At 37.7% G+C, this 13,729-nt stretch overlaps 1 protein-coding gene across 7 annotated transcripts in view; it reads right to left on the bottom strand.

The window, feature by feature from the left end:
- ABCA1 (ATP-binding cassette A1) overlaps positions 1-13,505 on the bottom strand; it is a 101,010-nt gene extending 87,505 nt beyond the window's left edge. For 4 of the 7 annotated variants that reach the window (XM_088124926.1, XM_022296536.2, XM_088124979.1 and 1 more), the window contains exons 1-4: positions 13,282-13,498; positions 12,891-12,970; positions 12,064-12,232; positions 7,031-7,113 (exon numbers count right to left, since the gene is read on the bottom strand). In XM_088124926.1, the coding sequence (XP_087981052.1) occupies positions 7,031-7,113; positions 12,064-12,232; positions 12,891-12,970; positions 13,282-13,368 (419 nt within the window). In that variant the 5' untranslated portion in view covers positions 13,369-13,498. Of the gene's footprint in view, positions 1-7,030; positions 7,114-12,063; positions 12,233-12,890; positions 12,971-13,281 lie in introns of all 7 variants that reach the window. The other 3 variants (XM_088125000.1, XM_022296537.2, XM_088125163.1) reach the window with 2 other exon arrangements.
- Positions 13,506-13,729: the final 224 nt, after the last annotated feature.

Genomic DNA, 13,729 nt, shown 5'->3' with positions numbered 1-13,729 from the left:
ATTGAACCTAACTTGAAATTACAAGCAGCAAACGCAGAAGAAATAAAGGATAGAGAGCAATACCAGAGACTCGTGGGAAGATTAATTTATCTGTCACATACACGACCAGATATTGCATTTGCTGTAAATATGGTAAGTCAATTTATGCATGCACCTGGACCAACTCATTTTGAAACTGTCTATAGAATCTTGAGATATTTGAAGGGAACTCGTGGAAAAGGTATTTTATTCGAAAAGAATAACCACTTCCAAGTAGAAGTTTATACTGATGCAGATTGGGCTGGAAGTACTACCAACAGAAGGTCTACTTCTGGTTACTGTTCCTTTGTTGGAGGAAACCTAGTTACATGGAGGAGCAAAAAACTAAATGTAGTGGCCAGGAGTAGTGCTGAAGCAGAGTTTAGAGCATTGGCTCATGGAATTTGTGAAGGTATATGGATCAAAAGGATACTTGAAGAATTGAAGATTCCTCAGCCGACACCTATACGAATTTATTGTGACAATAAGTCTGCCATATCTATAGCTCATAATCCAGTGCTACATGACCGAACCAAACATATCGAGGTTGACAAACATTTTATTAAAGAGAAAATTGATGCAGGTACAAAATGTATCCCTTATCTTCCGACAACAGAGCAAATTGCCATTGTTTTAACCAAGGGACTTCCAAAGAAACAATTCGACAATTTAATCAGCAAGCTGGCTATGGACGACATCTTCAAACCAGCTTGAGGGGGAGTGTTGGATTTATCAATATTTGTGTAAATATTAGGTGTCAATATTAGTTGTCAATATTAGTTGTCAATATTTAGTCTTTATTGTTGATATTTCAGTCTTTATGGTGTTTATTACTTTCCTTGCTTGTAGTAGGTCATTCTCCTATATAAGAAGACCTAAGTTACACGTTTGAATCATGGAGTATATTTTTTACTCTCTCAAATTAACATAACAGCACCTCCTCCAACATTCCCCTACACTCCCTAGCACGGACCCAAGCCAATCCCAAAACACGTAAAGAAACGACGCCATAAGTCTTGAGCAAACTGACCATTTGATGATCTTGAAATATGGTCAGCTATTAAATCTCTTGGGAAAAATAAGGCCCCTAGACCAGATGGCTTTACCATTGAGTTTTTTGCCAAATTTTGGCAACATTGGAAAGGGGATTTTGCTCGACTTTTTGCAGAATTCTACACAAGTGGTATTATAAATGCTTGTATCAAAGATACTTACATTTGTCTTATTCCTAAGAAGGATGTTGTGGACAAGGTTAAAGACTTTAGGCCCATTAGTCTTACCACCTCCACATATAAAATTATGGCTAAAGTCCTCACCGAGCGGCTTAAGAAAGTAATATCCAGCACAATCTCCATTAATCAGCGCGCTTTCATTGAGGGTGGACAAATTCTAGACCCGATATTGATAACAAATGAGGCGGTGGATTTTTACAGATTACAGAAAAAGAGAGGTTGGCTTTTAAAGCTAGACATTGAGAAAGCTTTCGATAAGGTGGATTGGGATTTTCTGATTGCTTTCCTTAGGAAGAAAAGATTTGGAAATAAATGGATTCAGTCGATTAATGGGTGCATTCGAGGAGCTAAATTTTCAGTCTTCATAAACGGTAGACCTCGTGGAAGAATTCTTGCTTTGCGTGGCTTACGTCAAGGTGATCCCCCAGTGATGTTCTAAGCAGCTTAATGGAAAACATCCACGATAGAGGTTTGTTTAAAGGTTTAATTGTGGGGAGCAATACGGTGCATATTTCTCATTTACAATTCGCTGACGATACATTGCTATTTTGTAAGGATAATGAAGAGATGTTGGATGTCCTTTTCGATACTATAAAGGCATTTGAATGGCTTTCAGGCCCTTAAAGTAAATTGGGAAAAATCTTCACTGCGCGGACTTAATATTGACCTTCAAAGGGTGGTTAGGGTTGCAAAGAAGTTTGATTGTAAGTTTTGAAACACTGCCTATTGTTTACGTAGGTCTACCTTTGGGTGGAAATCCTAAAAATATTGATTTTTGGAATCCCATTAAAGAAAAAATCATGAAGAAGCTCGATAGATGGAAAAAGTACCAGCTTTCTCGTGGAGGGAGGTTGACGCTTTGCCTCTCGGTTCTCGGCAGCATTCCATTGTACTTTTTATCAATATTTCAAATGCCAGTTATTAGAAAACAGATTGAGCAAAGTTTGAGATCATTTTTTTGGGGAGAAGAGTACATTGAAACACTTGGTTAGGTGGGATATTGTCTCTCGTTGCAAGGAAGAAGGTGGTTTGGGTCTTGGGAGATTGTTGCATAGAAATCATGCTTTGCTAGCCAAATGGGGCTGGCAGTTTAGTATAGAAACTTCAGCTCTTTGGAGGCAAGTTGTGGCAAGCATTTATGGTATTGACCGTTTTAACTGGAATGTTTCTGGGAAAAAAATTGGTAGTCGTCGTAGTCCATGGTTTTGCATTAAAAAACAGTGGTCGTTGGTGGCAAACTTCACCTTTTTTAGGGTTAAGAATGGCAAACGAGTTCTATTTTGGCACCATTTATGGCTGGGGGATTCTATCTTAAAGGATAGGTTTCCATCCTTATTTCGGATCACCTCTTCTCCTTCTATACCAGTCCATGATGCTTGGGACTCACATTCTTCTTCTTGGAGAATTGAAGTTAGGAGAATGCTAAAGGATGAAGAATTGGAAGAATATTTATCTTTGCTGTCATGTTTAAATCCGATTCAGCTTTGTGATGATGAAGATCAGTTGAAATGGAGTTTAAACTCTTCTGAATCCTTTTCGGTTAGCTCCCTTTTAAGCCTAGAGTTGGTACTTCATCTCTGCCTAAGGATTTTGTTTCAAGATTGTGGAATTCGTGCAGCCCAAAAAGGGTGAATGTTCTAACATGGATTCTCCTTTAATGGGAAGGTAAATACTTTCGAAACTCTCCAAAAGAAGCTTCCTAACATGCTCCTCCAACCTTCTATATGTGTTTTGTGTGCGGCGAAGACCAAGCGCATTTGTTTCTCTTTTGTCCTTATGCATCAGTTCGCTGGGATCTTTTCTTTCATATGTTCAATTTAGCTTAGGTAAAGGATAAGTCAGTATCTTCATCAATTTTCCAGTTGCTATTTGGTCTTTTCTTTTCGCCTAAAGCAAGTCTTCTTTGGGTAAACGGCCTTAAAGCGCTTATATCTGAGTTATGGTTTGAGCGGAATCAAAGGACTTTCGAAGGGAAAAGCCGCTCAGCTTTCGAATGCTACAGTATAGCTAAGTTCAAAGCCTCACAATAGTGTGCTCTCTCCAATCTCTTTGCAAATTATTCTCCTAGCATGATTTGTTCTAATTGGGAGGCTTCATTTATTAAGATTGGTTTGTTTGTATCTTTTTTTTTTCTCCTTCTTCATCCCCTTCATTTCACCCCTTTGGGGGTTTGTATCTTTGAACAATTTTTGTTCCTTTTCATTTATCAATGAAAAGTTCGTTTCTTGTTCAAAAAAAGTCTTGAGCAAACTGACAATTCCACAGCAAATGCTCAAGGTCTTCCGAAGCATTCCTACAAAGAACACACCACTGCAGGCCCAAACAAAAGGAAGAAAACCTTTGGATTCGATCCAAGATTGTGGTGCTTGATTTCCCACCTCCTCTTCTCAAGCCACCTGCCCCACCGCTGCCACCACCGCTGCCACCCATGGGAGCGGAGCTGAGATTGCTCCATCACCAACATTTACATCCACACCTCTACCATTATTTTTTTTTTTTGGGAAAAGAAACGATTTCATTAATTCAATGAACCAGTCATCATGGAAGTATTTTCTGAAAACAATAATGAAGGAGTCGAGGTTCGGGTTTGCATGGGAGTAAATGGAGGGAGAAGTACCTTTCCATTCAGCCACTTGCAGAAGTCTTGTCTTTTTCTGAACTTCACCTGTTTTTAATATGTCACAGTACGAGGTAGAAGGTTTTTGTTGTTGACTGACCGATGTTGTGGCAATAAATTTATGGGATTGGGTGTTTGGTGAGAATTCTTTAATGAGCTTGTAAAAAGAGTGCCAGCCTCTTCTTTCTTCACCCATGGGGACCAGAATTTTGTTTATTCTCCCATTGTTGTCAAGTCGTGCAATTTGTGCAATGTTGCCTTTCCTGTTTGAAGATTTTTCAACCCAGATGGTTTGGTCATCAAATCTTATTTCTCTTAAGAATCTTTGATTGATTGGGACAGATAGGAGGGCGGAGAAGCTCAAAGTAAGCCATGTTATGGGGGGCAATGTAAGGAAATGAAGAAGGACTTATCTTTCGAGGCCTCTGATAATTTGAGGCGACTGCCTCGGTATCTTTGGTCCACTTCGACCAAGAAGCGCTTCCTTTCTATCGTGGCACATCTGTGGGTTGTTGCTGGTTTGTTGGTCATGATTATCCTTACAGGAGCTTAATATCGGCATATAGTCGAAGATGAATGTTTGGTAGGGATGGTGGTGGGGAGAGAGAGGGGAGAGTTTTCCATCCCAGCTAGTTTTTCTTCCACTTTCTCCTTATAGAATACCAAAAACTACCTTCACTATGGCTTTCCTTCCCCTATCTCACCTTCCTACCATCATTTCAACCTCTCTCACTCCCTCACAAATATCACCTCAAAAACCCTGTTGCCAGCTCAACTATCTCTACCGTTAAAATTGAGACTCAACATCCCATTAATATTGATATTAGTTCACAACAACAATTACTTTCTAGACATCTTCTTCAAAATTCATTAGAAAGCATCCATATATTCTATAGTTATCACACTTAGATTAAATATCCATCCTAGAGTGAGATTACTAAATCCTAGAATGAGATTACTAGATCTGTATCAATAAGCCTTAATACTGATCCATGTTGACAAATTACCAGCCCAAACCATTACAACCTTTTGCACCAATTCATGTGCCAGTGGACTTGAAGCCCAATAAACCATGCTTAAAAAATATATATCCCAAATAAATTTCTTCCCGAGACAGATTCTCTTGACTGAGCTACTACAGTTGCTAATGAGTATTTAAAGGGAGTCTTTAACTTCAAATTTCGGTTTGAGACAAGGTGATCCTCTTTCGCCTTTTCTCTTTCTTCTTGTCAGGATGCTTTTAGTAGCATTTTGGAAAGCATCAACTTGGGAGGTTACTATGAAGGTTTCTTGGTTGGAAGGGATAGGGTCCATATCTCCCATTTACAATTCACTGATGATATACTAATCTTTTGTAAAGATAATGATGGTATGCTGGATAATCTCATCAAGGCTATCAAAGCTTATGAGCGTATGTCAGGATTTTCGGTTAACTGGGAGAAATCGACAATTTGTGGCATTAATATACCTTCTGAAAAAGTTCTTCAGAATCTTTAAACTGTCAGATGGTTTCTTTTCCTTTCTTGAATTTAGGGTTTCCTCTGGGGTAATCCGAGATCAGTAGCATTTTGGATTCCTATAATGGAGAAAATTGAGAAGAAGCTGGATAGTAGCATTTTGGAGTCCTATAATGAAGAAAATTGAGAAGAAGCTAGATAGATGGAGGAGGTTCAATTATCTAGAGGAGGCCATCTAACTCTTTGCAAATCGGTCTTATCTGACCTTCCTCTATATTACTTTTCTTTGTTTCAAATCCCTTCTAGGGTTTGTAAACAAATTGAAAAGAATATGAGATCTTTTCTTTAGAATAGTGGTTCTTCGGGATCCATAAATCATTTGGTGAATTGGAATATCACTTCTCAGCTTATGGAAGAGCGGTCTGGGAATTGGTGGTTTCTCTAAGAAAAATAATGCTCTGTTGGCTAAATGGGGTTGGCGGTTTGGTGGTGAACCCAATGCTCTATGGCAAAAAGTAATAGCAAGTTTGTACGATGAGTCTAAAATGGGATGGTCTTTGGATATTATGATGAATGGTTGCCTCAGAAGACCTTGGATCAACATCTCTCGGAAATGGTTGCAATGGAATCAATTTTCGGTTTTCAGACTTGGCTCAGGTGTGTCTATTCTGTTTTGGGTACACAAATGGGTTGGAGATCAGCCCCTTAGGGATAACTTCCCAATGATCTACAGGCTTTCACTCCTCCCTCCAGGGTCTGTAGCAGATTTTTGGGATTCTCACACCTTGTCCTAGAAAATTCTTACAAGAAGGTTATTAAAAGATGATGACTTGAGATGGAGGAATTTTCTTCGTTTTTGTCTTTGCTGCACCCTCATTCTCCTAGTAACACTCCAGATAGCAAGAAATGGTCTTTGGACAGTTCGGGTTCTTTCACAGTTGAATCAATTTGCAAAAAGCCCTCTGGTGTCTCTATGCCAAAAGTCTTATTTAAGGCTATTCGGAAAACTAAAAGTCTAAGGAAGCAAGCTTCTTTTCTTGGATTCTTATTCATGGTAAGGTTAACACGATCGATGTTCTACAAAAGAAGCTCCCAAATATCAGTCTTTCTCCCTCGGTTTGTGCATTCTGTATGTCCAATGAAGAAAGCATGGTACATCTATTTTTCTTATGCCCTTATGCAAGACAGTGTTGGAGTTTTTTGCTAGAAGAATTCAATTTGGTTTGGGTTTTCAGCAAGAAGATGGCAGATAATTTGATTCAGCTTCTGATGGGGCCGGTTTTGAATCCTAAAGCTTCTCTCCTATGGCTGAATGGAGTTAAGGCATTAGTGTATGAGTTGTGGTATGAAAGAAATTTGAGGATTTGTTAAGAAAATAAGCAGCCTCCTTCAGCACGCTTCAATCTCGTTAAATTCAAGGCTTCTCATTGGAGTTCTTTATCTCCTCTATTTAAACATTATTCCCCTAGTTTGATTAATTCGAATTGGGGTGCTATTGTTGCACCTTCCTGAGTTTTTAAATTTTATTTGTATTTTTCACTCTCTCGACATCTTTGAACAATTTTGTTCCTTTTTATTATTTCAATGAGAAGTTCGTATCCTGTACAAAAAAATTGCATAGGTTAAATTGCTTGAAAATTTACCTTTTTAATGAGAAAATTAAAACAAAGCCATAAATTTAATTTAGAAAATATTTAAATACTTACCTAACTACATTGCAGATTCCATATAGATCAGAACGAATGTAGGTTTCCAGCTCTTCTTCATCTTTGTAGACTCTAGTAACTACCTGTCAGTACAAGGTGGTATAAATTTAGTTACAGTAAAATAAACAATTATCGGCACAAAAGTTAGATTTGTGAACTCATTGCTATAATTAAGTGGCTCGTCCCTTACAAAGGAACCATCGGCTCACCAACTTCACTTGCCTCTATGGGAGCCTCGCTGTATGCGCATTCACACGACGGGTACATTCCAAGATCTTTATAAACGAGAGACAGCAGGGGTGAATATCCGCTTCTAGAGGTTTGAGGCAAGGGGATCTCCTTTCCCCCTTCTTCCTCTTAGTTAGCGACGTATTCAGCAGTTTATTAGAAAGAATTTACATCAAAGCGCTTTTCGAAGGTTTTTTGGTGGGCAGCAAGCTTATCCATGTTTCTCATTTACAATTCGCTGATGACATTTTGATCTTTTGGAATGAAGATGTCAAGATGCTGTTTACTTTGCTGAAGGTGATTAAGGCCTTTGAGTGGCTTTCGGGCCTTGTGGTAAACTGGGACAAGTCAGCTCTTAGTGGGATCAATATACAGCATCAAAGGCTTCAACAGATCGCTTCTTATCTCGATTGTAAGGTTGATTCATTGCCTCTTTTATATCTCGGCTTGCCCCTAGGTGGGAATCCAAGGTCTTGGAATGTACCCATTGTTAGAGTATAGATATTAGTATATTTTATATTCTTATATTAATATTAATTTGTCATTTACCTTCTCCTTATAGGATTAGGTCAACCTTTTATATTTGTCCATATATATAGACTTTAATAATGAGAATAGAACATTAGATTCTCTCCAACCTTAGTCTCTACATGGTATCAGAGCTCTAGGTTTTGTGCCCATTAGGGTTTTGATGCCCATTAGGGTTTTGCGCCCATTAGGGTTTTGATGCCCATTAGGGTTTTGTGCCTTAGAGTTTTGTTCATTGCTATCCAACACAACTCACTACGACTGCCGATCACCGCCGACCACCACCGCCGGCGTTACAAATTCTGTCGCGGTAGGACATGTATTTCTATTACTATGAAATTCATAAATGAAGTAGTTAATGGTGGGGTTACCATTATCCTTTTTGCAATGACGAATCTTGTATGTGTTCCGAAGAAAAGTTGTTCAGTTTTCGGGGTCTCGAAGGGGCGTGGAAACACATAAAAACTCTGGAATGGAAATGGAAAAGAGATGTAACTCCAGTTCCTTCGGAAATGGTAAGATCTTTGGCACAAGAAGAAGGGGTTGATTCGTATCATCTTGACTGGGTTCTGATTTCTCTATTTTTTTAATAATACCGAGTTGGGTTCTTTTCCTACCCGTATCGAATAGAACATGCTGAGCCAAATCTTCTTCATGTAAAACCTCGCCACCGACCACCACCGCCGGTCGCCGCATACCACCACCGCCGGCCGCCGCCGTCGACCGCTGTCGTTTGCTGATTTGCCGGCTGTTTTCCGATTGTTGTTCGTAGGTTTCATCTCGCCGCCAAACGCCATCGCCGTGTGCTTACGTCACCGCCAGTCGCCACCCGTCGTCTTCACCCCTCGGGTTGTCGTGGGGTAGCACTTAGGGTTTCTGGTTTCATAAAACACCTGATCCGGTTCAAGTGGTCCAGTTCAACCGGTTTGGTTTCAAGTGGTTTGGTTCATCCGGTTCAAGTTCGGTTCGGCCTGGTTCGTCACATTCCGGTTCGGTTTGGTTGATTTATACCGATTTTGGTCCGGTTCTTTTGTTTCAGTTCAATTGGTTTGGTTCACTTGGCTCTATTCAATTGGTTTAGTTCGATTCCCTTTTCTTATTCAGATTGGTTTGGTCTGGTCTGTCGTTTAGTTCAAATAAGTTCGTTTGTTTGTTATGGCTGAGAAGAAATCAATCGTAACTTCTGAGGTGATCCCAATGATATCAAAAAATCACAGAACACAAGTTGAATGGAGCACGAATAGATTATTTGTCTAACAAGTTGGGCATGATTAACATATATGCACCAACTTGAGGGGGAGTGTTAGAGTATAGATATTAGTATATTTTATATTCTTATATTAATATTAATTTGTCATTTACCTTCTCCTTATAGGATTAGATCAACCTTGTATATTTGTTTATATATATAGACTTTAATAATGAGAATAGAACATTAGATTCTCTCCAACCTTAGTCTCTACACCCATCGTGTGAATGCGATATTCGCCCCTGCGGTCTCCCATTTATAAAAAGGATAGCAGTCGCTAAATTTAAAGATCTACTCACTTACAAGATACAAACTTTTCATTGATTTAATGAAAAGATAATACAAATGTTCAAGGGATACACTAGGAAGCACGAACACATCATTTTTATGAAGTGTCCGTGTCGCCATGTCGAACACGTATCTAAATAGAGGACACAACTCGAACACACCTATCTAAATAACTCAAAGAAAATGTAGGCTATTTTTAAAAAAAATGAAATGCCAGCCCAACCCATGTTAAAAGTAAGCCTCCTATTCTTTTTTTTTTTAACAAAAAAACAAAAAACAGCCCTAATTTGTCTTACGGAGAATAAGAGTCCCATGCCGCTACTGTGCTTCGCCTCCCACGCCTTCAACCGCTGTTGTTCTTCGAATTTTGTAGTGTTGAGCACATTTTGTTTTGTTTTGTTAAATTTGTGTGGTTAATTTATCTAGAATCATTACTATGTGTCGTCAATACGTACGCATGTATTATCTAAAAAGTTTCAAAAAACATCACGTGTCCCCGACATGTCCGTGCCCAACATTTTTAGAAATTGGTGTGTCGCCATGTCTGTGTTTGTGCTCCTTAGGGAGTAAACTCCCAAAGGAATTGAAATAAAGCAAAGAAAATAAAAGAAAGAAAAAATAGAAATCAAGCATCCTATCTTCATCTCCAACTTCTTATAATCTGACAAAATGCAATGAGCTTTGGATGCAATTAATCTTTGGCATTTTCAATTCCTTAGAGTTGAAAGAACCCTTTTACCGACAAGATAACCTCGTGTTTGGGTGAAATATCAACTTAGGAACTTCAATAAGAACCACTGGACACTTCAACATCTTTCTCACAAAAGGGCATCCTTAGAAAATTGGGAAAGGATTGACAATCTTTAAAGAATTGACTAATATATTGAAGGTTTCAGATTCCACCCAAATTTCACACTCCACCATTTCTGGATGAATAATATTTTTGCAACTTCTTGACCGAATTTCCCAATGAAACCAATGGTAAAATTTTGCCACTTCATCACCTTGAAATCTCAACTTAAATTCTTGAGGAATATCGGAAGTTTGGTGTTCTGGCAACACCATAAAAGCCAACAAATCTAACTAATAAGAACTCAAGCACTCTTTCATTATCAATGAAGGAGAAATGGAGCAAACTTGGGCAAAATAAAACACCTTTATTCAACCATTGGGTCCAGATTGATGCTTTTGGGCTTAATTTCAAGCTTCATCCCTATTGATGATCTGGCGGCCAATCTTGATTGGGGTCCTCAATAGTTAAATATTAAAATTACTACTTTTTTTTGCCTGGTAGCCAGTCTTTTTTTTTTCTGAAATCTTTTCTGGAAGAAAATTACTACTTTTCATCTTAATTAGTGAATCTTTAACTTTTATTTCTACATCTTTTCTTTCAATATTTCTCACAGTCATCTCAGGACATGAAGTGACATCTTCTTTTCCATTTCTTTTAATAATATCAGCATACGAAATTTTGGATTGACTGGTAGGATTCTTTGAGCTAAAAATTCCTTTGTTTCTAGTTAACCAAACTTGAAAGATATCCCAAAAAGCCAACCAACCACTTTTATTGTGTCCAACAAGAACGATAATACTCTTTCTTCCTCCAGAGGTGGGCCATACTACACATTTTTTATTTTGCATACATTCTAAAGAGTTGTATCTGAATTTTTGGAGTCTGCAAGTTCCAAAATCATTCCTAACTTGCTTGAAAAAGTAGTTCGAATAGGACAGTGCGTTAACTCGACAAAAGAGTCTTCAAATGAGGCTAACTGAAATGAATGGAGAGGCAACAACAAATTTCTTTCCATGTCTTCAATGAAAGAGCACTCATTTTCAATCCACGTGCAATAGTGCTTATTTTTAATACAACAACTATTAACTTCCATCGTAAAAGAAAGAATCTCTACTCTTGAGCACTTACTTAACTTGCAACTTAAATTTACTGGACCCAAAACAACCTTGGACGATTGAATCTAGATCAAAAAGTAACTGAACTCAAATCTGGAAACTAGTTGGATGAAGCCAAACCTATGAATCTACAACCTTGGATAAGAGAGAGAAGAGAGCATTCCCATTTGGTTTGTATCCCCTCTTCCCAAGAGTGTTTTTTTTTTTACAAAATAAATTAGATAATGAAACCTCGACAAATCATGGGGATTTATTTGCAGATCGTAACAAAAAAAAAGAAAAAATTGTAAATGAGGTGGTTAATCAATATATATTACTTTTAAACCTGATTCAAAGTTCAAACTAGCAAAGAAAACAGGATCAATCAATTTTTTGTCTACCATTTGGTACTTTTCTTTTTTTAATTAACAAGAAATAAACTCTGCATTGAAATAAGGAAAAGATACAATAAATGATCAAGGAAACAAACTCCTACTGGAATGAAAGAACAAAAACAAAAGAACCTAATTTGCAAAACTAAAAGCATCTAAATTGTAACAAATATCAGTCACGGCATAATTAACTAAGCGCTTAGACAAAGAACATCAATGAGAGGCCATGAACTTGGAAAATGAAGCATTGAGATCATTTATTCCTCGCAAAGGGTCTATGATATATATGTTCTAGTACGACTTTTAGTGTATTCCTTTAATTATATGTTGGGGGCACAGCCACAGAAATTCATACTTAATGGTCAAACAAAAAATACCATCAAAGTGCAGCAGGAATCCTGCTCCAAATCATTTTTTAATACTAATTGAATTAAATCACAAAAGTAGACACTGATAAGTACCTTTAAAAGAGGAAATTTTATCGACATCAAACGTATCATGGTTTTCGTCTCGACTGTATCTGGTGCAACAGCCAAATATTCTCCATCTTTCTGTAGAGATTCCAGAACTTCCTGGAAATTTGGGGACATGCCTTTGCCAATTTCTACAAACATTCCTTTCTGTATATGCCTGACACAAAACAAAGGATAATGCCCGGGATCATAAAGTGGGGAATATATTTCAAACGTGCTTAAATAATTGGAGCCAATTCTTTCCGCTGACTACTCATTTGCTTGATCAATTATACAAATAGAATGTAAACCAATTATAGGATAACACATATTCAAGCCTGAATATGCACGAAAATTTGAAAAGAAAAAACTCCAACTAGGATGCTTATGCATATTATAAAATAATAAATTTAAAAAAAATAACTAAAGCCTCCTTTTTCATTTTCCAAAAGAAAATAAAACCACAACAAACAAATATCAGCTTCTCCTCTTTTTTCAACTCCAGCTAAGAACTCTCCATTAATTTGATTAATGAAAATATACAGTCCGAAAAATTATCATCTTAGGAGCATTTATAAGAGAACGTCCTCAAAACCACTGAAGCTAAATACAGAAAGGCCTTCTCATCTAAAATTAATTACATCTTGAGGATAGTCGTAAAAATATTTTGAAAGAGAAGCATGAAATTTGGCAAAACGCAAAACAAAAACACAGTTCCACGAACAATACTGCGATACACACTCAAGCAAACAAATCAAAACAGGTAAAATCACATATCACTCATAAGACAGATAGAAACAAAATGTTAAAACTATTAGTAAATTTTTAGAACTCACGGTTGCGGAGGATGAACTCTGTTACCAACTTGCGTCCTCACGGCAATCAGTAACAACATCACAACAGCCGGAAGTAAAATCTGCCGGAAACAGAAACAACATTCCAGTCATTCAATCATCAATTCCAGAACAAGAACATAAACCAAAAAAAAAACGCAAAGTCTTCTTGATTATGAGCCAAACAAAACAGAAACTAAACTGCGTATGCCACAGCCACAGCCAGTTGCACATCCTATTGCAAATTTAATCGATGCCGAAAATAGCGATACAGTGATGGAAACATGAAAATGAGGTCCACAGGGAACGAGAAAACCCTAGCGTGTAGATTACGATGAAAATGAAGAGAAGTGTAAAGCAGCCGCGAAATCAAGTGAATGAATAGAGAGGAGACCTCTGCAGAGGTGATGAAAGGGTGGCGAATCTTGAGGAGCCAGTTCTTGCGGAGCATGGCCTTGAGCTGCCTCCATGCAGTTCCCATCTCCGGAGAATCGTAGAGAGGACGGAGCTTCTCAGAGTCGAAGGGAAGACAGAGTCAGAGACATAAGGAGGATAGAGAGAGAGAGAGAGAAGGTGATCAAAAATGGAGGCAGTTGGCGCTGGCGAGGCGTCTTTTAGAGTCAACAAGTTTGCACTTCTTTTTCTCTTTTAACCAAAAATAATAATAATAATAATAATAGAACTCTAGATTTATATAATTATAATGATTAATTACTCTTTTTCTTTTCTTTTTTGTGCATTCATTTTTTTCCCTAATAATTTGATGCCACGAATCTCTTTAATGCTTGAGTTTTGAGGAAGTATAGTTGTTCTAAAGTTATTTGTCAAAGTTTTAAATCAAT

The sequence above is a fragment of the Momordica charantia genome (assembly GCF_013281855.1).
Source record: "Momordica charantia cultivar OHB3-1 chromosome 1 unlocalized genomic scaffold, Mcharantia_2.0 BLBB01000001.1, whole genome shotgun sequence".
Taxonomy (NCBI): Eukaryota; Viridiplantae; Streptophyta; class Magnoliopsida; order Cucurbitales; family Cucurbitaceae; genus Momordica; species Momordica charantia.
Note: the sequence above shows the minus strand (reverse complement) of the source record. Positions and strands in the feature narration are given on the sequence as shown.